At 32.0% G+C, this 23510-nt stretch overlaps 10 protein-coding genes across 10 annotated transcripts, besides 4 other annotated features; 2 read left to right on the forward strand and 8 right to left on the reverse strand.

Moving 5' to 3' along the window:
* Positions 1-2285: part of a mobile genetic element that runs on past the window's edge.
* Positions 1-11251: part of a mobile genetic element that runs on past the window's edge.
* TVAGG3_1026480 (uncharacterized protein) lies at positions 94-456 on the reverse strand (the record flags this gene model as incomplete). Its single annotated transcript, XM_051255033.1, has 1 exon — positions 94-456. The coding sequence occupies one exon, from the start codon at positions 454-456 to the stop codon at positions 94-96; it is 363 nt and encodes a 120-aa protein (XP_051080607.1).
* TVAGG3_1026490 (phage tail repeat-like family) lies at positions 594-1412 on the reverse strand (the record flags this gene model as incomplete). Its single annotated transcript, XM_051255034.1, has 1 exon — positions 594-1412. One exon carries the CDS (start codon positions 1410-1412, stop codon positions 594-596), a length of 819 nt encoding a protein of 272 aa, XP_051080608.1.
* Positions 4461-5165, reverse strand: TVAGG3_1026500 (uncharacterized protein; the record flags this gene model as incomplete). Its single annotated transcript, XM_051255035.1, has 1 exon — positions 4461-5165. The coding sequence occupies one exon, from the start codon at positions 5163-5165 to the stop codon at positions 4461-4463; it is 705 nt and encodes a 234-aa protein (XP_051080609.1).
* On the reverse strand, positions 5211-5435 carry TVAGG3_1026510 (phage tail repeat-like family; the record flags this gene model as incomplete). Its single annotated transcript, XM_051255036.1, has 1 exon — positions 5211-5435. One exon carries the CDS (start codon positions 5433-5435, stop codon positions 5211-5213), a length of 225 nt encoding a protein of 74 aa, XP_051080610.1.
* Positions 5987-6388, reverse strand: TVAGG3_1026520 (uncharacterized protein; the record flags this gene model as incomplete). The annotated part of the gene is made up of 1 exon (XM_051255037.1): positions 5987-6388. One exon carries the CDS (start codon positions 6386-6388, stop codon positions 5987-5989), a length of 402 nt encoding a protein of 133 aa, XP_051080611.1.
* TVAGG3_1026530 (uncharacterized protein) lies at positions 6406-7258 on the forward strand (the record flags this gene model as incomplete). The annotated part of the gene is made up of 1 exon (XM_051255038.1): positions 6406-7258. A coding segment is annotated over one exon (853 nt), but the record flags the coding sequence as incomplete, so codon positions are not given.
* TVAGG3_1026540 (uncharacterized protein) lies at positions 9067-9429 on the reverse strand (the record flags this gene model as incomplete). Its single annotated transcript, XM_051255039.1, has 1 exon — positions 9067-9429. One exon carries the CDS (start codon positions 9427-9429, stop codon positions 9067-9069), a length of 363 nt encoding a protein of 120 aa, XP_051080613.1.
* A 3031-nt stretch (positions 11252-14282) lies between the features above and the next one.
* Positions 14283-16341: a mobile genetic element.
* A 1299-nt stretch (positions 16342-17640) lies between these two features.
* Positions 17641-17883, reverse strand: TVAGG3_1026560 (serine threonine-protein phosphatase family; the record flags this gene model as incomplete). The annotated part of the gene is made up of 1 exon (XM_051255040.1): positions 17641-17883. The coding sequence occupies one exon, from the start codon at positions 17881-17883 to the stop codon at positions 17641-17643; it is 243 nt and encodes an 80-aa protein (XP_051080614.1).
* Positions 17884-17901: 18 nt separating this feature from the next.
* Positions 17902-18264, reverse strand: TVAGG3_1026570 (uncharacterized protein; the record flags this gene model as incomplete). The annotated part of the gene is made up of 1 exon (XM_051255041.1): positions 17902-18264. The coding sequence occupies one exon, from the start codon at positions 18262-18264 to the stop codon at positions 17902-17904; it is 363 nt and encodes a 120-aa protein (XP_051080615.1).
* A 1525-nt stretch (positions 18265-19789) lies between these two features.
* Positions 19790-20211: a mobile genetic element.
* Positions 20212-22430: 2219 nt separating this feature from the next.
* On the forward strand, positions 22431-23420 carry TVAGG3_1026590 (DNA/RNA polymerase superfamily; the record flags this gene model as incomplete). The annotated part of the gene is made up of 1 exon (XM_051255042.1): positions 22431-23420. A coding segment is annotated over one exon (990 nt), but the record flags the coding sequence as incomplete, so codon positions are not given.
* Between the last annotated feature and the right edge of the window lie 90 nt (positions 23421-23510).

The following is a 23510-nucleotide window of genomic DNA, read 5'->3' on the forward strand; positions in this document are numbered from 1 at the left end:
GACAGATTTTATTCCATTCCATATACCTCTTCCAACATTTCGAAAGAAGTTTCCTATTCTTCCAAAGAAACCCATTTTACTATATGTAAAAATCTAATGTCCGCCTAGTCTCTTACGTTTCCTGTTGAGTTCCATAGCATTCTTTAACTGGAGCTCATACATTCTGTTTCTCCTCTGGTAGAAAACATATTCTGGGTCAACTCCTGTGTTCGCGTCATCTGCATAGAGTTGTTTATATCCCACTTCGGGGTTTGTATAAAACTCTTTCCATCTCATATTTGCATACCATGGTGGTAAGCCTAACGCAGCGTCATTTGACATGGCAGTTTGCATTTGTACATCTGTTGGCACTTGACCATAGTTTGCCATTGCAGTTTGTATTCTAACTTCATTTGGAATATTCTCTGGGTTTGGTTGTCCAGGTTGCTGTGCATTTGCTAAGTTCTGTGCGTCCATTTAATATTAGATAAAAATATCTCTTACGAGTACATATACTGAACATTTGCAGGCATTGGTTCATCTTCATATTCTCTGTACTTTTCTGCCACGTCAAATAAATAAATGACACAATGGAAAAAACCTAAAAAGTAGTCCTATTTCAAACCACATTTACTTACTAGTAAAATTTCTTTGTTATGACACTTTCTCCAGTTTATAGGACCTCTCTCATATTCTATCTTATCGTATCTAAACTCATAGTCATGTATGTCCTCTAACCATCTCATGACACTTTCCAAACCACTTTTATCGGATGTAAAGTAAAAGCATGGATGGTTATGTAAAACGTCTAAAGTTTCTAAAGAGTCTCTCAAAGTCCAGTCTACTTGGTATTGAAAATCCCATGTGTTATAGAACGGCGGGTCTACTATAAAGAAAACATTTTCCTTGTCTTTATATTTTTCATACAACTCTGTCCAATGACATCTCACAAACTCTATACCCTCAATATATTTTTCTATGTTCTCTTTGAAAACATTTGTATAGTTAAGATATAAAACTTTTGACATAAGTGTTTCAATGTCATGAACTCTTATAGCACCACTATATAATAGTCTAGCAGATATACTATCCCAGTCTATATATTCTGCTTTTTTCAAAACCTCTCTGACAGTATTTTTTTTATCTAATGGTATACGTTCCATCTTACCTATAGGTATCTTTTCTTTTAACGCTTTCAATATATTGTTTGTGTCTGGAATATGTTTGAGACGGTCCATATAGTTGTCGAAGTCATTGCATATAATCTTTGAGTCAGGAAATACAGTATGGCACAGATGGGATATATAGAAACTTCCACCGAACAAATCTACAAATGTTAGACCATTCGGTAGTTTCTTAAGTTCTCTCAATATAATATCTTTACATTTACTCTTATTTCCAAAGAACGGTAACGGTGGTTTTGTAAAATTCATTTTATATACAATAAAAATGTTTTTTTCCTGAAAAGTGACAGATGTTTTATTGTGACTTCTTCGTAAAGACTTTGTTGTGACTTCTTCGTAAATGAGTGTAAATGACCCAAAAATATATTTTAGGGTAGAAGGTTAGATATAACCTCTTTTCTAACCTCTTTTCTACCCTCTTGAATTTTCATGAATTTCTTCGTAAAGACTTTGTTAAGACTTCTTCATCTAATTTCTCATGAACTTTCTTGTCTATGTTTTGTTGAGATTTCATCGTAAAGACTTTGTTGAGATTTCTTCGTAAATGACCCTAGTAGTATATTTTTGGTGTAAATTTCATGAAAATTCAAGAGGGTAGAAAAGAGGTTAGAAAAGAGGTTATATCTAACCTTCTACCCTAAACATTATTTTTGTCTGATTTTACGATGAAATCTTGACAAAACATTTACGAAGAAGTCTTGACAAAACATTTACGAAGAAGTCTTGACAAAACATTTACGAAGAAATCTTGACAAAGTCTTTACGATGAAATCTTGACAAATTCAAGAGGGTAGAAAAGAGGTTAGAAAAGAGGTTATATCTAACCTTCTACCCTAAACATTATTTTTGTCTGATTTTACGATGAAGTTTTGACAAAGTCTTTACGATGAAGTTTTGACAAAGTCTTTACGATGAAATCTTGACAAAGTCTTTACGATGAAATCTTGACAAAGTCTTTACGATGAAATCTTGACAAAACATGAAAAACATATATAATTTGTGAAAAGCTCCTGGAAGACCCGTATATAAGAACTTCATTTCTCCTAAACATCTTCAGGGCTAGAAGGCACGAAGTGCCTGGAAGCCCCACTACCTTTTTTTTTTTTTTTTTTTTTTTTTTTTATATTTCATATTTTTATCGATTTTTAAAGTTTTTGCGAAAAGTATTCAATTATTTTTGCTATTTGGTCGGGTAAATGTCAGATTTGCGACATTTTCTGATATGATATTCAGATTCTACGTTGATAATAATGCTTATAGAACCCTCTTGCTATTGTGTCAAAATTGCGAAACCGATAGCAAAAATATCTCGCAATATCAAAATTGAGATATTGAGTGAATTATGCATTATAGAGATTAAAAATCTGATTTGTGAAAACATCTCATCAGTTTCTAGCTAATTCAAAAATCTTTACTATCTTATTCGATTAAAATGAAAAGGGAATAGTTTCATTATGCTTTAAATGACAGCCTTATAATATAATCATAGTTTTCGCTCAATATGCAGCATTTTTTTTTCGAAATCTATGGTCAATATCCTAAATACTGATTGCTTTGCATTCATATCTCTTACATTTTCTATACCCACATCACTATTCATTGCTATTCCTATCTTTTTCATTTTTGTTTGTTTCTCATAATTTCTCAAAAAACACGATAACTTGATATTTGTAAATATCATACTTTATAACGTAAATAAGAACTTGACCTATTAAGAAAAGCAGTAATGAAAAGAAAATCTGAAATTCATAAAAATTACAAGTTTCTGATGACAATTAGCTTAATTAAACCAGGTACAAGATTATATAATTGTATTTTCTATCCAATTATCCATATAATATCTTATCCAGAAAAAATAACTTGATCAATACCAAATGATTTTTTAACTAGTAAATAAAGTATTTTCTTTACACACACATTGTATATCATAGTTTTTTTTTTGGTTTCGCAAAACATCCAAAAACAAATATGCTATAAAAGTGACAATTTTAGCAAAACGAAACCCTTACTTTTATTTATTATTTTAAATATTATTTAATTTTATTATTTGAATAGGCCAACTTATATTTGAGAAGCTCAATTTGAGACCACTTAAAACATTGAAATATCATAAATATTGAAATATTAAAAAGTGTATTTCAAAATATTGAAATTATAAAAATTTATAATACTGAAATTGAGACAAATTAATAAATTCAATGCGTTTTTTTTGAAATAACTCTCAAATATTATTTTTTTGTTTATTTAATGATGAATAAATATGATTGCTTTAGTCAATCATAAAAACTAATTTAAGTTTAAAATAATGAAAGGATAATTTGATCGTTTTTTAAAATACAATTATTTTTGATGATTTGCAAGAATCTTTGAAAAGAATATAATATAGGTTCTATTTTTGTAAAATTTATCCAAATCATGTATTACATAAATTACGATTAAAACGATGAAAGAACCAAAAAGTGTGTTTTGTGTTTTGTTGTTGCGTGTTGGATGCGGGATCCTGTTATTTCCGAAATCGACAAAAAATTTGGAAATTTAATTTCCGAAATCGAAATTATATTAATGTTTTTAATATTCTTATATCAAAAGGATTAAAGTTCATTAAGAGAAAAACAATTCTTCTTCTTCAATCTATTGGCGCATTTATTTCTACACGCCAATAAGAAAGGGAAAATTATAAGACCCCATGGTGTCTTCAAAACGCTAATTTTTGATATTTTTAACAACCCTAAACGTTTGTCTACTCCCCAAAATAAAAACTCCGTATTTCTTGGAGGGTTAATTTCAATCTTTTGAAATGAAACGGTTGAGTTCATCTTGTCATATTCTAGTTTCAGATAGTATGTTCCATTTAGTAAAGAGTCGTATTTTTCTTGAAATTCCCAATAGTATTTGTTTATTTGAGTTTGAAAGTCATTTAGAGTTTTCTCAAGACTTTCGTCTGAACGAACTGTAAAGATTCTCATTTCGTCAAATTTGTCTATAAGACCATCAGAACCTTTATACTGCCCATGAAAATATACTGCGAACATAAATGCGTTAGTTCTATTTGAAAACAAAACTCTTCTAAATCCTATTGCCTTTGCATCTGAAGGACTTTGAAGCCAACGAATTGGATAGTCAAACCTGTATGCTCGGGATGAAATTTCTTCATCTGAAATATTCCTACCAGCATTTGTAAAGATATAGTCTAACGGTTTTGTATCTACTACTTTTGTTCTTTGTTTTTCAACCTGAAGCATTTAATATATGTAAAAATATATTGTTTTAAAAACGTTTTTACTTCATATTTCTCATCTAACAAACATGTTGTCTGACTGCTTGAGGGTTAGGTTTGTACCATTCGAACTTGACGCTTGCAATCCCTTCAATTCCATTCAAAATGTCTGAGTCTGAGTCAAACATTTGTTCTCTCTTTGTAGTCTTGAAAGCGTCAAGAAGTTGTGCGGCTGTTGTGACATTGCCATGTGCATAGTAAATGCGACTATCCAAATCTGTTATAGTCAATCTGAGATTGTGTCCTTTCTTATTTCCGTCTTGTATGGCAGCAAGTACACCCATGAAGCCTTCTTTGTTCTTTCCTTCGTCAAAGTTTACTGTAAAGGTTCTACCAGATGTAATTTGGCTTCTAACCTCACGGTACTTCTCATATGCATATCTTGTTCTTTCCATGGGAGCATGACCATCCTCTGCACTACCTTTTTTCCTTCTCAAAGGATGCAATTGTTTGTCATGTTTCCAGTAGAATCTGGCAAAGCCGTCGTGTCTTTCAACTTGAGGTTCACTAATATCGAAAGGTATGTCCATAAGACGTTCTTCTTCTAACCTCTCTAGTCTGTTTGGATAATTTGCACGTGCTGTTTCCAAATCCATTTCGTAGCGAAGACCAGACAATTTGTCATAGACTTTTATGGGTCTTCCCTTCCTATATTTAAAATTCTTCGAAACTCTCCAACCATATCTTTGCAACTCTGCTTTTATTCTAGCAGATTTTCTATCCATTCTATATGGGGGCATTTCAAATAAAATAAAAAAATATTTTTTTCTTTACTTTACATAACCGCCCGCTACCATAAGTCTTTGACGCCAACCCATACCAGCTAATGAAGGTTGACTTGGTTTAGTTTCCAAACTAAACTTTGGTTTTGGTTTATCTTCAGTTTTTGGTTTCTCTTCTTCTATCGGTTTTTCGTCACTTTTCGGTTCCTTTGACTTTACTTCACTTGCAGGAACAGTTGTGTCGTCAACATCTTCATAAATATCATATGCCATTTGTTTTTGTTTTCCTTTCAACTTTTTGTGTTTGTTGTAAAGTTTAGAATATTTTGACTCTAAGTCAATGAGATGTTCTATAATGAACTGTTGGTCAGTGAAGTAAACTTTTCCATCTGTTGTCTCATAAGCTTTTTCAGACTTCAATATTTTATTTGTGAGAGTCTGTTTCTTTTTTGAGATACTTGCCGTTCCATTTTTATGAAAAGTGACTTTGTAGTTAGGGTTTGTATTTCCAGACCTGGCACTTTCTATTATTGAATTTTTCTCTTCATCTGTAAGTTCTTTGACAGGTTTTGACAATGGTTCTGAACTTTTTGTTTGTGGTGTCAAATCTACCGTTTCAACTTCTTCGGTCATTTCATCTCAGTAAAAAATTTTAGTTTGGTTTGTTTTCAACTGGTTGTTGTTGTTTTTTAAGTCGGTCTAAAACTTCCTGAGGTATAGGAAGAACTTGACAAACACGTTGTGTAACTGCTGGAAGCCGACAAATCCATCTTGAACACATTTGTCTCAATGCTGTATTGTTCATTTCATCTCAGTAAAAAATTTTACATTCCCCAAGTTTGAGGTGGTTGAGGTTGGTTATTGTTTACCCACTGTTGTGCATGGTTATATCCTCTGTTAAAGAATCTTTCACCTTGGTCCATATAGTGTCCTGCTTGGTTATAGTAGTCATTTGCTTTGTTATAATAGTTTCCTGCTTGTCTTCCTACATTGTCCATCCATCCTTGAACTTTTCCTCTTGTTTCAGGATTTGGAATAAGATTTGTTGCATCTCGTGCTACATCCCAACCTTTCTGTACAGTTTGTATAATAGGTTGTGCTTTCTCTTTAAGTATACCTAATGTACTCAAAATCTTCCTTCCAACTCCAAATACACCTCTGGCTATTGTTCCCACTGCGGGTAAAAATCTAGATGCAACTCCTGCTAACGCGCCAAATAAACCCATTTCTTATAGGATAAAAAATGACGAATCCAAACAAGGACCCCTATGTTTCTAAAGCGACAAAGAAAGCACTCATGGTAAAAATCTTTAGTTCAACACCAAATGCTTGGTTTATGGATATCTTGGAAAACATTCCGAGGTATAGAGAAGATGGACCACCATACTGGCTAATATTTGTCGGTCAAAACACAAGATACTGTGAAGCCATACCATTATGGTCCAAAAATATTTTAGATGTGAAAACTGCTTTGACAATATTCGTTGACAAATACCATCCAACAAAACTGACATCTGACTGTGAAAGTTCTTTCAAATCAGACGATATTAAAAACTATCTGCGTTCAAAAAATGTAAACCAATATTTCATTGTCGACCAAAACCATTCTGCTCTTGGTGTCATTGACGGTTGTATAAAAATGTTAAGAGACTTAAACCAACCACAAGGTGGTGAAGCAAATGAAATGTCATATGACGACAAATATAGACACTTCTCCATGGCAAAGATGAGACAAGTTTTAAATATTTACAATAGCCGTAAACAAAAAGGTTTGGGAAACCACTCCCCCGAAGAAATGAAAAACAACCCTGACTTAGAGAAAGACTATATATTTAACAATTTAGTCAAAAGAGACAAACAAGAAAGAATGCCGGGCTTCAAACTTCAGAAAGGTGACAAAGTAAAAATAGAAATACCTAAACGCGACCCATATGAAAATACTATTGACTATGACAACAACACGAACCCGACAGGTACTCACCTTCGTGTTCGTAAAAATAGAAGAAAGTATACAAGAGAATATTATGAAGTTTTAGGCAAACATGGCAAAATGTACAGACTGCAAGCAGAAGATAAAACTACTATTGTCAGACCTCGTTTCAAACTTGTCAAAGTTCAAGGTGGTATACTTTCAAAGACAGTTCCTAACAAATATAAGACAACTCCTGACGAATATGCTAAAGAAGTGGAACATGACGACTACCAAACAAAGTTGCGAAGAAATCGTGTGTATGTCCAACGTCACTTTTCCTGTTTAAGGTTTCTTGTAAGTTTGTAATATTTGCAATGGTATGTGTATGAGTCTTTTTAGAATATTCTTTGTCAGCTCTTGTCACTTCACTTGACATTTTATTGTCAACATATGTTTTATCCGCTTTGTCATCTAACATTGCTGGTAGTTCATCTACGTCATAGATGTTATGTGTATGGTGTTTTTGTGGGTATGTTCTATCTGTCCATGCGAGAATATAGTCTCTTGTTGCATCTACATACTCTTTGTCAGCTTTGTTGTCAATATCTGCTTTCAAAAGAAGTTCATCTATAGGTTTCTCGTTTAAAGTTCTTTTTGTTGGATTTATACAAACAGTATGGTTCTTACTGTCTTGAAACAGAAACTCATCTGTCATTGGGTTTATCGTCAGTTTTAAGTTTCCTTCTTCAATGACTCAGATATCTTAGAATAGTTTGAAAAGTTTGTTGTGTTCTTATTTAGAGCTTGCAAAATGAGTTGTCGGTTGTGTTGTATTTCTCTCATAGACGCTGTTTCTTTCGACATTTTTTTCTAGATAAAATATGCTTCCAATAGAAAAAGAAAATTCAAGAGTTGCTACAACTAAACCATTAGATGAACTTTTTACTAATGTCGGTCAAAAGTTTGAGACAGAGACCGTAAAGCATGAAGGCTATCGTTTTGACTACCCATTAAGATGGCTAAGAGACCCATCTGTCACAAAGCTATTGGCTTTCGTAGAATGAAGTTTGTGTCTGTAGAAGATAAAAGTTTTCCATTTATTGTAAGGTTTCATATAGATTATATATCTGAAGGGAAACGAAAAAATGTGGGAAGAAATTGAGCTAATACAAGTTGACCTTTCATCTTCTCTACAGACTGCGTTAAAAAATATAGAAAGATAAAATAAATTCATGTTATGCAAAATATGCTGATGAATATGCAAATACCGAGAGCACACTTTATGTGAGAATTGTATATGACAAACAAAATTCACAAGTGTCATTTCAAATCTACGGAGACAATCCAAAGAAAGACGAACAAATATATACAGAATTCACTGCAATGTCATGGTATTTATTGCAAAGAATGTTAAATCAGAAAGTCGAACTTCCTTTAGCAAATATTACAGTCGATATGCAAGAGATGAACCATATTTATTTAAAGATGTTTTCGGCTCAGATGCTATTATAGTTCATGCTTCATTTTCTGGTGCACAAAACTCTTTTTTATGCTTGGCAAATGACTTTTACGAAAAACCTACAAAGCTATATGAACCACCAAGTTGAAGTATTTCAGACTTTCAAGTATGGTTTACAACAGATGGAAGAAAGAGAATAGTTCCATTATACCATGCGTTTTACTTAGAACTTAGTTTCATATACAACTACTATCGAACGGTAAAAATATAATTTTTTAATACGGTTGAGGTGTTGGATTTGGTTGCCAACTAGACTGTGGTGCAGGTTCAGGCTGTTGTATAACAGGAGCTTGTTCTTCTGGTTCAGGGTCTTTAGGTATAATACAACAAACTGACCTACTCTTTTACCAATATTTTTGACTCCGTTCAAATTCCTCTTCCGACAGATTTATTCCATTCCATATACCTCTTCCAACATTTCGAAAGAAGTTTCCTATTCTTCCAAAGAAACCCATTTTACTATATGTAAAAATCTAATGTCCGCCTAGTCTCTTACGTTTCCTGTTGAGTTCCATAGCATTCTTTAACTGGAGCTCATACATTCTGTTTCTCCTCTGGTAGAAAACATATTCTGGGTCAACTCCTGTGTTCGCGTCATCTGCATAGAGTTGTTTATATCCCACTTCGGGGTTTGTATAAAACTCTTTCCATCTCATATTTGCATACCATGGTGGTAAGCCTAACGCAGCGTCATTTGACATGGCAGTTTGCATTTGTACATCTGTTGGCACTTGACCATAGTTTGCCATTGCAGTTTGTATTCTAACTTCATTTGGAATATTCTCTGGGTTTGGTTGTCCAGGTTGCTGTGCATTTGCTAAGTTCTGTGCGTCCATTTAATATTAGATAAAAATATCTCTTACGAGTACATATACTGAACATTTGCAGGCATTGGTTCATCTTCATATTCTCTGTACTTTTCTGCCACGTCAAATAAATAAATGACACAATGGAAAAAACCTAAAACAAGTAGTCCTATTTCAAACCACATTTACTTACTAGTAAAATTTCTTTGTTATGACACTTTCTCCAGTTTATAGGACCTCTCTCATATTCTATCTTATCGTATCTAAACTCATAGTCATGTATGTCCTCTAACCATCTCATGACACTTTCCAAACCACTTTTATCGGATGTAAAGTAAAAGCATGGATGGTTATGTAAAACGTCTAAAGTTTCTAAAGAGTCTCTCAAAGTCCAGTCTACTTGGTATTGAAAATCCCATGTGTTATAGAACGGCGGGTCTACTATAAAGAAAACATTTTCCTTGTCTTTATATTTTTCATACAACTCTGTCCAATGACATCTCACAAACTCTATACCCTCAATATATTTTTCTATGTTCTCTTTGAAAACATTTGTATAGTTAAGATATAAAACTTTTGACATAAGTGTTTCAATGTCATGAACTCTTATAGACCACTATATAATAGTCTAGCAGATATACTATCCCAGTCTATATATTCTGCTTTTTTCAAAACCTCTCTGAAGTATTTTTTTTATCTAATGGTATACGTTCCATCTTACCTATAGGTATCTTTTCTTTTAACGCTTTCAATATATTGTTTGTGTCTGGAATATGTTTGAGACGGTCCATATAGTTGTCGAAGTCATTGCATATAATCTTTGAGTCAGGAAATACAGTATGGCACAGATGGGATATATAGAAACTTCCACCGAACAAATCTACAAATGTTAGACCATTCGGTAGTTTCTTAAGTTCTCTCAATATAATATCTTTACATTTACTCTTATTTCCAAAGAACGGTAACGGTGGTTTGTAAAATTCATTTTATATACAATAAAAATGTTTTTTTCCTGAAAAGTGACAGATGTTTTATTGTGACTTCTTCGTAAAGACTTTGTTGTGACTTCTTCGTAATGAGTGTAAATGACCCAAAAATATATTTTAGGTAGAAGGTTAGATATAACCTCTTTTCTAACCTCTTTTCTACCCTCTTGAATTTTCATGAATTTCTTCGTAAAGACTTTGTTAAGACTTCTTCATCTAATTTCTCATGAACTTTCTTGTCTATTTTGTTGAGATTTCATCGTAAAGACTTTGTTGAGATTTCTTCGTAAATGACCCTAGTAGTATATTTTTGGTGTAAATTTCATGAAAATTCAAGAGGGTAGAAAAGAGGTTAGAAAAGAGGTTATATCTAACCTTCTACCCTAAACATTATTTTTTGTCTGATTTTACGATGAAATCTTGACAAAACATTTACGAAGAAGTCTTGACAAAACATTTACGAAGAAGTCTTGACAAAACATTTACGAAGAAATCTTGACAAAGTCTTTACGATGAAATCTTGACAAATTCAAGAGGGTAGAAAAGAGGTATAAAAGAGGTTATATCTAACCTTCTACCCTAAACATTATTTTTGTCTGATTTTACGATGAAGTTTTGACAAAAGTCTTTACGATGAAGTTTTGACAAAGTCTTTACGTGAAATCTTGACAAAGTCTTTACGATGAAATTGACAAAGTCTTTACGATGAAATCTTGACAAAACATGAAAAACATATATAATTTGTGAAAAGCTCCTGGAAGACCCGTATATAAGAACTTCATTTCTCCTAAACATCTTCAGGGCTAGAAGGCACGAAGTGCCTGGAAGCCCCACTACCTTTTTTTTTTTTTTTTTTTTTTTTTTTTATATTTCATATTTTTATCGATTTTTAAAGTTTTTGCGAAAAGTATTCAATTATTTTTGCTATTTGGTCGGGTAAATGTCAGATTTGCGACATTTTCTGATATGATATTCAGATTCTACGTTGATAATATGCTTATAGAACCCTCTTGCTATTGTGTCAAAATTGCGAAACCGATAGCAAAAATATCTCGCAATATCAAAATTGAGATATTGAGTGAATTATGCATTATAGAGATTAAAAATCTGATTTGTGAAAACATCTCATCAGTTTCTAGCTAATTCAAAAATCTTTACTATCTTATTCGATTAAAATGAAAAGGGAATAGTTTCATTATGCTTTAAATGACAGCCTTATAATATAATCATAGTTTTCGCTCAATATGCAGCATTTTTTTTTTCGAAATCTATGGTCAATATCCTAAATACTGATTGCTTTGCATTCATATCTCTTACATTTTCTATACCCACATCACTATTCATTGCTTATCCTATCTTTTTCATTTTTGTTTGTTTCTCATAATTTCTCAAAAAACACGATAACTTGATATTTGTAAATATCATACTTTATAACGTAAATAAGAACTTGACCTATTAAGAAAAGCAGTAATGAAAAGAAAATCTGAAATTCATAAAAAATACAAGTTTCTGATGACAATTAGCTTAATTTAACCAGGTACAAGATTATATAATTGTATTTTCTATCCAATTATCCATATAATATCTTATCCAGAAAAAATAACTTGATCAATACCAAATGATTTTTTAACTAGTAAATAAAGTATTTTCTTTACACACACATTGTATATCATAGTTTTTTTTTTGGTTTCGCAAAACATCCAAAAACAAATATGCTATAAAAGTGACAATTTTAGCAAAACGAAACCCTTACTTTTATTTATATTTTTAAATATTATTTAATTTTATTATTTGAATAGGCCAACTTATATTTGAAAGCTCAATTTGAGACCACTTAAAACATTGAAATATCATAAATATTGAAATATTAAAAAGTGTATTTCAAAATATTGAAATTATAAAAATTTATAATACTGAAATTGAGACAAATTAATAAAATCAATGCGTTTTTTTTGAAAAACTCTCAAATATTATTTTTTTGTTTATTTAATGATGAATAAATATGATTGCTTTAGTCAATCATAAAAACTATTTAAGTTTAAAATAATGAAAGGATAATTTGATCGTTTTTTAAAATACAATTATTTTTGATGATTTGCAAGAATCTTTGAAAAGAATATAATATAGGTTCTATTTTTGTAAAATTTATCCAAATCATGTATTACATAAATTACGATTAAAACGATGAAAGAACCAAAAAGTGTGTTTTGTGTTTTGTTGTTGCGTGTTGGATGCGGGATCCTGTTATTTCCGAAATCGACAAAAAATTTGGAAATTTAATTTCCGAAATCGAAATTATATTAATGTTTTTAATATTTTATATCAAAAGGATTAAAGTTCATTAGAGAAAAAACAATTCTTCTTCTTCAATCTATTGGCGCATTTATTTCTACACGCCAATAAGAAAGGGAAAATTATAAGACCCCATGGTGTCTTCAAAACGCTAATTTTTGATATTTTTAACAACCCTAAACGTTTGTCTACTCCCCAAAATAAAAACTCCGTATTTCTTGGAGGGTTAATTTCAATCTTTTGAAATGAAACGGTTGAGTTCATCTTGTCATATTCTAGTTTCAGATAGTATGTTCCATTTAGTAAAGAGTCGTATTTTTCTTGAAATTCCCAATAGTATTTGTTTATTTGAGTTTGAAAGTCATTTAGAGTTTTCTCAAGACTTTCGTCTGAACGAACTGTAAAGATTCTCATTTCGTCAAATTTGTCTATAAGACCATCAGAACCTTTATACTGCCCATGAAAATATACTGCGAACATAAATGCGTTAGTTCTATTTGAAAACAAAACTCTTCTAAATCCTATTGCCTTTGCATCGAAGGACTTTGAAGCCAACGAATTGGATAGTCAAACCTGTATGCTCGGGATGAAATTTCTTCATCTGAAATATTCCTACCAGCATTTGTAAAGATATAGTCTAACGGTTTTGTATCTACTACTTTGTTCTTTGTTTTTCAACCTGAAGCATTTAATATATGTAAAAATATATTGTTTTAAAAACGTTTTTACTTCATATTTCTCATCTAACAAACATGTTGTCTGACTGCTTGAGGGTTAGGTTTGTACCATTCGAACTTGACGCTTGCAATCCCTTCAATTCCATTCAAAATGTCTGAGTCTGAGTCAAACATTTGTTCTCTCTTTGTAGTCTGAAAGCGTCAAAAGTTGTGCGGCTGTTTGTGACATTGCCATGTGCATAGTAAATGCGACTACAAATCTGTTATAGTCAATCTGAGAGTTGTGTCCTTTCTTATTTCCGTCTTGTATGGCAGCAAGTACACCCATGAAGCCTTCTTTGTTTTTTCCTTCGTCAAAGTTTACTGTAAAGGTTCTACCAGATGTAATTTGGCTTCTAACCTCACGGTACTTCTCATATGCATATCTTGTTCTTTCCATGGGAGCATGACCATCCTCTGCACTACCTTTTTCCTTCTTTAGTTTGGTTGTTTTCAACTGGTTGTTTAGGTTTTTTAAGTCGGTCTAAAACTTCCTGAGGTATAGGAAGAACTTGACAAACACGTTGTGTAACTGCTGGAAGCCGACAAAATCCATCTTGAACCCATTTGTCTCAATGCTGTATTGTTCATTTCATCTCAGTAAAAAATTTACATTCCCAAGTTTGAGGCGGTTGAGGTTGGTTATTGTTTTACCCACTGTTGTGCATGGTTATATCCTCTGTAAAGAATCTTTCACCTTGGTCCATATAGTGTCCTGCTTGGTTATAGTAGTCATTTGCTTTGTTATAATAGTTTCCTGCTTGTCTGGAAACATTGTCCATCCATCCTTGAACTTTTTCTCTTGTTTCAGGATTTGGAATAAGATTTGTTGCATCTCGTGCTACTCCCAACCTTTCTGTACAGTTTGTATAATAGGTTGTGCTTTCTCTTTAAGTATACCTAATGTACTCAAAATCTTCCTTCCAACTCCAAATACACCTCTGGCTATTGTTCCACTGCGGGTAAAAATCTAGATGCGACTCCTGCTAACGCGGCCAAATAAACCCATTTCTTATGGGTTAAAAAATGACGAATCCAAACAAGGACCCCTATGTTTCTAAGACAACAAAGAAAGCACTCATGGTAAAAATCTTTAGTTCAACACCAAATGCTTGGTTTATGGATATCTTGGAAAACATTCCGAGGTATAGAGAAGATGGACCACCATACTGGCTAATATTTGTCGGTCAAAACACAAGATACTGTGAAGCCATACCATTATGGTCCAAAAATATTTTAGATGTGAAAACTGCTTTGACAATATTCGTTGACAAATACCATCCAACAAAACTGACATCTGACTGTGAAGTTCTTTCAAATCAGACGATATTAAAAACTATCTGCGTTCAAAAAATGTAAACCAATATTTCATTGTCGACCAAAACCATTCTGCTCTTGGTGTCATTGACGGTTGTATAAAAATGTTAAGAGACTTAAACCAACCACAAGGTGGTGAAGCAAATGAAATGTCATATGACGACAAATATAGACACTTCTCCATGGCAAAGATGAGACAAGTTTTAAATATTTACAATAGCCGTAAACAAAAAGGTTTGGGAAACCACTCCCCCGAAGAAATGAAAAAACAACCCTAACTTAGAGAAAGACTATATATTTAATAGTTTAGTCAAAAGAGACAAACAAGAAAGAATGCCGGGCTTCAAACTTCAGAAAGGTGACAAAGTAAAAATAGAAATACCTAAACGCGACCCATATGAAAATACTATTGACTATGACAACAATGGGAACCCGACAGGTACTCACTTCGTGTTCGTAAAAATAGAAGAAAGTATACAAGAGAATATTATGAAGTTTTAGGCAAACATGGCAAAATGTACAGACTGCAAGCAGAAGATAAAACTACTATTGTCAGACCTCGTTTCAAACTTGTCAAAGTTCAAGGTGGTATACTTTCAAAGACAGTTCCTAAAATATAAGACAACTCCAGACGAATATGCTAAAGAAGTGGAACATGACGACTAAGCATTTCTATACATGCGTAAACTGTCATGTAAGGTGCATGTAGTCTTTACTTTGTCCCGTTGTTTGCGTATATCCCGAAACGCGATGTGTATGGTTTCCATCTCCCTGAGTGTTACCCAGAAACAATTTATAGCAAACTGAACGTTGTCTTTAACATCATATCCTTTACCTTTTGTCATTGCTGACCAATCCCAAAATTTATGCTTATGCCAACCTGCTTGAGATGTACTTAAATCTATGTAGTGACTGTGTGCAGGTAAGTTTTCACCTGAAATCGTTTTACTTCCACCTGTTTCCTTTGAAGAGTTTGCACAATACAAAAACCTGTCGACTATTTGAGTCCAAGTTCCAAAACCAAGTACTGTTTCTGGTCTGGTAGAGTTCATTGACGTATAAATAGAGCCTATAGGATATAATGTTTGAAGTATTTCTGTCTTTAATGTTTGAAGCTCTGTTTTGTCTGCTTTCTTGTCATATAAATCTTGAGCAGTGAATTTAACTTTATTTTCATCCTCCATGACATAAACATCTTTACATCTAATGTTTCTCATCGTCGTTATGTCGTCATCCGATGTTAAACCTTGTGGAAAGTTAGGAGGTTTACAATATAATGCATCCCCACCAGTTTCTTCAACCGTTCCTTCAATACTTTCTATAGCAACAGTTGTAAAACTTGTATGTGTATGAGTCTTATTTGCTTTCTTCTCTAACTCATCGTTAACATAAGTTTTATCTGCTTTAAGGTCTAAACATCCTGAAACCCATCCTGTATCGCTTTAGTTTTTAAAATCTTCGATGTCCATTCATGGTACCAGTCAACCCTTTCTATAATTCTTTATTTTTTCATCCACATATTCCTTATCTGCTTTCTTCTCAAACTTACTAGCCACATATTCCTTATCCGCTTTCTTTTCAAGGCTAACGTTTAAGTCTGTTATTTCAGATATAGAATGTGTATGAGTCTTTTTAGAATATTCGTTTTCAGCTCTTGTCACTTCACTTGACATTTTATTGTCAACATATGTTTTGTCTGCTAGTTCAGGATGAGTATGTTCTTTTGTTGCATAAGCTTTGTTAGCTCTTTCTTCTTCTTTTGCTATTGCATCGTCTACATATTCTTTGTCAGCTTTGTTGTCAACATCTGCTTTCAAAAGAAGTTCATTTATAGGTTTCTCGTTTAAAGTTCCTTTTGTTGGATTTATACAGACAGTATGGTTCTTATTGTCTTGAAATAGAAACTCATCTGTCATTGGGTTTAATGTCAGTTTTAAGTTTCCTTCTTTTCAATGACTCAGATATCTTAGAATAGTTTGAAAAGTTTGTTGTGTTCTTATTTAGAGCTTGCATAATGAGTTGTCGGTTGTGTTGTATTTCTCTCATAGACGCTGTTTCATTTGACATTTTTATTCTAGATAAAATATGCTTTCAATAGAAAAAGAAATTCAAGAGTTGCTACAACTAAACCATTAGAGAACTTTTTACTAATGTCGGTCAAAAGTTTGAGACAGAACCGTAAAGCATGAAGGCTATCGTTTTACCCGTTAAGATGGTTAAGAGACCCATCTGTCACAAAAGCTATTGGCTTTCGTAGAATGAAGTTCATTTCAGAAGCCATACATGGTTTCCCATTTACGGTCGGTTTTGAAGTTCGATACTATAACAAAGAAAAACGTATGTATGAGAAATTTGAACAGGGAAAACTTTTACAAGTGAATTTGCTTGTAAACTTAGAAACAACTCTTCAAGCTTTTCAAGAAAAAATAAACGATATCTATATCGAATATGCAAACCAGTATAACATTGACGAAGGAGAATACCATCTCGATATTATTTATGACAGGAAAAATGCAACTGTTAAAATCAATAGAATAGAAGACCTTGGAGAAAACGTTTATATTTCTACAAAATATAACAACTTGGCATGGTATAGATTTATGAGGATGTTAAATCAGCCTGCAGCATATCCAGTACACCCAGACTTTTATGAAGTCGAAAACCCTAATGGAACATATGAAAATGTTTTCGACCCAGCTGCTATTATTGTTCATGCTTCATTTTCTGGCGCCCAAAACTCTTTCTTATGCTTGGCAAATGACTTTTACGAAAAACCTACAAAGTTATACGAACCGCCGAGTGGAAGTATTTCAGACTTTCAAGTATGGTTTACTACAGATGGAAGAAAAAGAATAATTCCATTATACATGCGTTTTACTTAGAACTTAGTTTCATATACAACTACTATCGAACGGTAAAAATATAATTTTTTAATACGGTTGAGGTGTTGGATTTGGTTGCCAACTTGACTGTGGTGCAGGTTCAGGCTGTTGTATAACAGGAGCTTGCTCTTCTGGTTCAGGGTCTTTAGGTATAATACCAACGAACTGACCTACTCTTTTACCAATATTTTTGACTCCGTTCCAAATTCCTCTTCCTACGGTTTTTATTCCATTCCATATACCTCTTCCAACTCTTCTGAAGAAGTTTCCAATACTACTGAAGAAACCCATTTTACTATATGTAAAAATCTAATGTCCGCCTAGTCTCTTACGTTTCCTGTTGAGTTCCATAGCATTCTTTAACTGGAGCTCATACATTCTGTTTCTCCTCTGGTAGAAAACATATTCTGGGTCAACTCCTGTGTTCGCGTCATCTGCATAGAGTTGTTTATATCCCACTTCAGGGTTTGTATAAAACTCTTTCCATCTCATATTTGCATACCATGGTGGCAAACCTAACGCAGCGTCATTTGACATGGCAGTTTGCATTTGTACATCTGTTGGCACTTGACCATAGTTTGCCATTGCAGTTTGTATTCTAACTTCATTTGGAATATTCTCTGGGTTTGGTTGTCCAGGTTGCTGTGCATTCGCTAAGTTCTGTGCGTCCATTTAATATTAGATAAAAATATCTCTTACGAGTACATATACTGGACATTTGCAGGCATTGGTTCATCTTCATATTCTCTGTACTTTTCTGCCACGTCAAATAAATAAATGACACAATGGAAAAAACCTAAAACAAGTAGTCCTATTTCAAACCACATTTACTTACTAGTAAAATTTCTTTGTTATGACACTTTCTCCGGTTTATAGGACCTCTCTCATATTCTATCTTGTCATATCTAAACTCATAGTCATGTATGTCCTCTAACCATCTCATAACGGTTTCCAAACCACTTTTATCGGATGTAAAGTAAAAGCATGGACAGTTATGTAAAACGTCTAAAGTTTCTAAAGAGTCTCTCAAAGTCCAGTCTACTTGGTATTGAAAATCCCATGTGTTATAGAACGGCGGGTCCACTATAAAGAAAACATTTTCCTTGTCTTTATATTTTTCATACAACTCTGTCCAATGACATCTCACAAACTCTATACCCTCAATATATTTTTCTATGTTCTCTTTGAAAACATTTGTATAGTTAAGATATAAAACATTTGACATAAGTGTTTCAATGTCATGAACTCTTATAGAACCACTATATAATAGTCTAGCAGATATACTATCCCAGTCTATATATTCTGCTTTTTTCAAAACCTCTCTCACAATATTTTTGTTATCTAATGGTATACGTTCCATCTTGCCTATAGGTATCTTTTCTTTTAACGCTTTCAATATATTGTTTGTGTCTGGAATATGTTTGAGACGGTCCATATAGTTGTCGAAGTCATTGCATATAATCTTTGAGTCTGGGAATATTGTATGGCACAAATGGGATATATAGAAACTTCCACCGAACAAATCTACAAATGTTAGACCATTCGGTAGTTTCTTAAGTTCTCTCAATAGAATATCTTTACATTTACTCTTATTTCCAAAGAACGGTAACGGTGGTTTTGTAAAATTCATTTATATATAATAATAAAAATGTTTTTTCCTGAAAAGTGACAGAAAAGTGACAAAACATGAAAACATATATAATTTGTGAAAAGCTCCTGGAAGCCCTCCGAATAAAAACTTCATTTATACTAAACATCTTCAGGTCTAGAGGGCGCAACGCGCTTGGAAGCCCTCCGAATATAAACTTCAGGGCTAGAAGGGGCGCAGCCCCTGGAAGCCCCACTACCTTTTTTTTTTTTTGAATATGAAACCAATAAATCAAAACTGAGATATAAATATATTGGAAGTGATGAAAGATGCAAAGATAAAGATAAAGTTTATTCAGTTTCATATAATAACTGGCACACGTTAGGGATAAGAAAACATTTAGGAGATTATGGGAAATGTTCTGAATTCTTTAAATCTAGTATGTATGAGAGAGTAAAAGAAATTAGAAATAATTATTTTCATGAATAAAAGATTCACTACCATAATGAAATAAAAAATAAAAAAATAAAAAAATTTTAAAAAAATAAACTTTAAAAATTATGTCTTACATTTTTGAATAATTTATTTTTAATTCGTATGAAATGAGCGTCAAAACTAACAACGTTAAAAAATTAGGATTCACAAACGAGGAAATAAAGGATATATTAGATGAGATGTGTTATGAAGTTAGTAAATATTATTTAAGAAATTGTCAAAAATTTGCCGAGTTATTAAATGATTTAGATTATGATGGAAAAATGAATAAAGATGATGTTATAAATTTCTTATATCCCACATCTGAAGAAGAAAAACCTAAAGAACCTGATGTTTTCCCTGAATATTATGAAGAACGGATTAAAGATGATGATGAATACAATGAAATTGAAAGACTGAAAAAAATAAGAGATGAAATAGATGAAAAAATTAAGGAATTAAGAGAAGTTGAAAAATATAATGAAAATGAAGTAGAGGTTTAATGAATATCCCAGCTTCAGAATCAGAAGTTCAGAAATCTCATGAAGAAAGATATAAAAATTATGTCTCAGAATCAACACAAAATTTATTAGATGGTGAAATAGACGAAACACTTTCAGAAGAAGGTACTAAATTTATTCGTAAACATAAGTTACAATTTATTGATAATGAAGAATACCCCTGTATCCTACTTTCACCACCTTTAGATTCCGAAAAATTCAAAAAAGCTCTTAAAAACGTGACATATGCAACTAATACGATTAAGAAAGAAGATCATGATATTTACACAAATTATTATTTAAATAAATGCACAGGTGTTGATAAAGTTTTTGATTTATTAGATAAAATATCAAAAGAAACCATTGGAACTATAAAATTTTGTGTGATTGTGGTTTCATTATTGAAGATACCAATAATGTTTCATATGAAAGAACAGCACCGAAGGAAGACGAAGTTGAAAGGTCTATACCATTCGTTATTAAGAATATAAAAGATATGAAAACGTATAAGCATTATATTTATTCATTTATTTCAGAAAAAATGGAAGCAACCCATAAAACATCTTCTCATCATTTTATAGCTATTCATACATTCCTTTTCAAAGTTGTGAAATTAAATAAGACAGGAATTAGATTTAATGTATCAGGGTACGCATTCTTGAGTAAATTAAAATGTATTCGTCACGTCGCAGATGATAAAAATTTATGTGTTCTTAATTCATTTTATGGGCTTTAAAAAATAAACTTTATTTTTATTTATTTTTTAATTTTTTATTCTTACATAAATGAACAAAAACGGAACAGCTAAAATGAATGATAATCAAATTAGAGCAGAAGGTAGAAGGTTATTTAAACGCTTCTATAACATTCCTGATGGTGTTAATCCTAAAACTCGTAGAAGCTATTTAAATGAAGCAATAGATGCATATGAAGGGTTTGACATTTCATCAGAAAGTGAGAGATTGGCGAGAATGTTAAATGTTAATATTGATTTCTATTATTGTGATCCTCAACCAGAAGACGTGGACATAAATAAGGTAGACTTTCCATTAGTGGAATCAATAATGATAGATCCAGAATTTGAAACAGTAAATATTTTATTAACACAGAGTCCATGTGGAAAACTTCACGCTGACAGAATAACAGACGTAGAAGCACTCACCGGCTATAAAGTTTGTCCATATTGTAAAGAAGAAGTTTATTCTATCCGTGATGATCCAGAAAGGAAAAACCAAAGAAGATTTTTAAAGCATTGTGAGAAATGTAAAGAAAATAATGGAAGATTAATTCAAGACGTTCAGTTGCAAAAGACACAGCAACCATATGCACCACATATCACGAAACAGAAGATATATCAATGGCTATTAGCACATAATTTGCAGGAATATTATAAACCAACAAGATATTATATTACTTTTGACTTCGAAACATTAGAGACTAAAGAAGAATTACAACTTTCTGAGTGTGCAACTTTGAATGCTTACTTAAAACCATTCATGGTATCATCAACGGTTAAATTAAATGATAAAACATATACGAGGAATTTTTGCTTAACTTCGAGTGATTCTTTTATTTCTGATTGGATTGAGTTTTTATTTTCAACCTGTTCATTAGTTGTTGAATCAAATATGACAATACAATGAATTATTGAAGTCGCAAACGGCGGGGACTTTGTCTCATACATTAAATGAAAAACAGAAGGAAGCATTTAAAGAACTTCTAGATGAGGAATTCAATAAAGTGAATATCATAGGTTTTAATTCGGGAAAGTTTGATTTAAATTTAATTCTTCGTGATTTAAACACTGCAAAATGGAAAATAAAATCAATGCTGGGTTCATCTTCACAATTTAAGCAAATCATTGTAAAGAAAACAAACGTTCCATATGAATTGAGATTTATTGACATCAGAAATTATATAGCGGGTGGGACATTAGACCAATTCACTCAAGATTTCGGAAACAATAAATCACGTGTTAAATCCTTTTTCCCTTATCAATTCATCACATGGGAAAATTACGAAGAAGAATTATATAAAGTGGAACCATTCACGAAAGATTCATTTTATTCAGCATTAACCAAGAAACTATATCAGATAGTGATTATCAAATATATCTCAATGATGCTAAAAATTTTAAGAATAGATTAGAATATTTTATTCATTATTGCAATAAAGATGTTGAAATTATGATTGACCCAATTGATAAAATTATTGAAGAAACATTTGTTTATAAAATTGACATGCTTCATAATCTTTCTTTATCATCGAATGCTTCAATGATTCGTTACGCTTTAGCATATAAAGACTTTAATCCTAATGAAAAATATCCTGAGGAAGAGATAGAATCAAGTTTTGAATTAACGAAAAAGTATTGGAAATATAAAATTGAATCATATAAGAAACAAGATGAAAAAGCAGAAAGGGATACTAAAAATAATGTTTCAATGGATGATTTTCAATACTATCACGATTTAATCCTTTCATCTAAATGCAAAATGTGTGGTAAAGCGTTTACATATGCAAATAAACCAACATTGGATAGAATCGATAATGAAAAACCACATACCAAAGAAAATTGTCAGTTAATGTGTTGTTATTGCAATGTCGTAAAATCAAATAAAGATGAAGATGTTCAACGTTTAAGAATCAATTTAAGAAATTATGCATTAAAAAATAATTTACCAATGACTTTAGATTCAGTTGAAGCTTATCACATTCTCCGTAATGGAATTACTGGTGGTTTATCAAATGTTCAACATAGAGTAAATCTTAAAGGAATCACGCACATTAATAAACTTTCATATAATCCAGAAACTAAAACTGTATCAAATGAGGACACCACCAACATTATGACTCATTTCGTTGGTGTTGACTTTAATTCATTATATCCTTCATCATTTTCATCTAATCCTCATGATTTCATTCAATATACTGACCATAAAATGTATATGCCGGGAAGATTGAATGGTGTTATCATTTGTGATACAGCAACAAAGAAAGCAAAAACACTGGGAATAATTAAGAAGAAAAATACTTTATTCGTGGCTGAAGTAAAGGGTCACATTGATGAAAAATACATTAATGATTACATAAACTTTTTACCGATAATAAGAAACTTAGATATTATCACAGATGAAAAAACAATTGGTAGTTTTATGTATAATTACATGAAATCAAACAATCTACCAGTTGACCAGAAACAGAGGAAATTAACTCAGTTAGCATCAACACACAACCAATATCAACCATTTTCTTCTTATTATCTTGGTATCTAATAGACAGATTTCATTTTATCATTGATGATATTCAATCAATTTTAACATTTACTAAAAACACTTGTTTTAATGAATTTGCGA

Source organism: Trichomonas vaginalis, chromosome I (genome assembly GCF_026262505.1).
Source record: "Trichomonas vaginalis G3 chromosome I, whole genome shotgun sequence".
Lineage (NCBI taxonomy): Eukaryota > Parabasalia > Trichomonadida > Trichomonadidae > Trichomonas > Trichomonas vaginalis.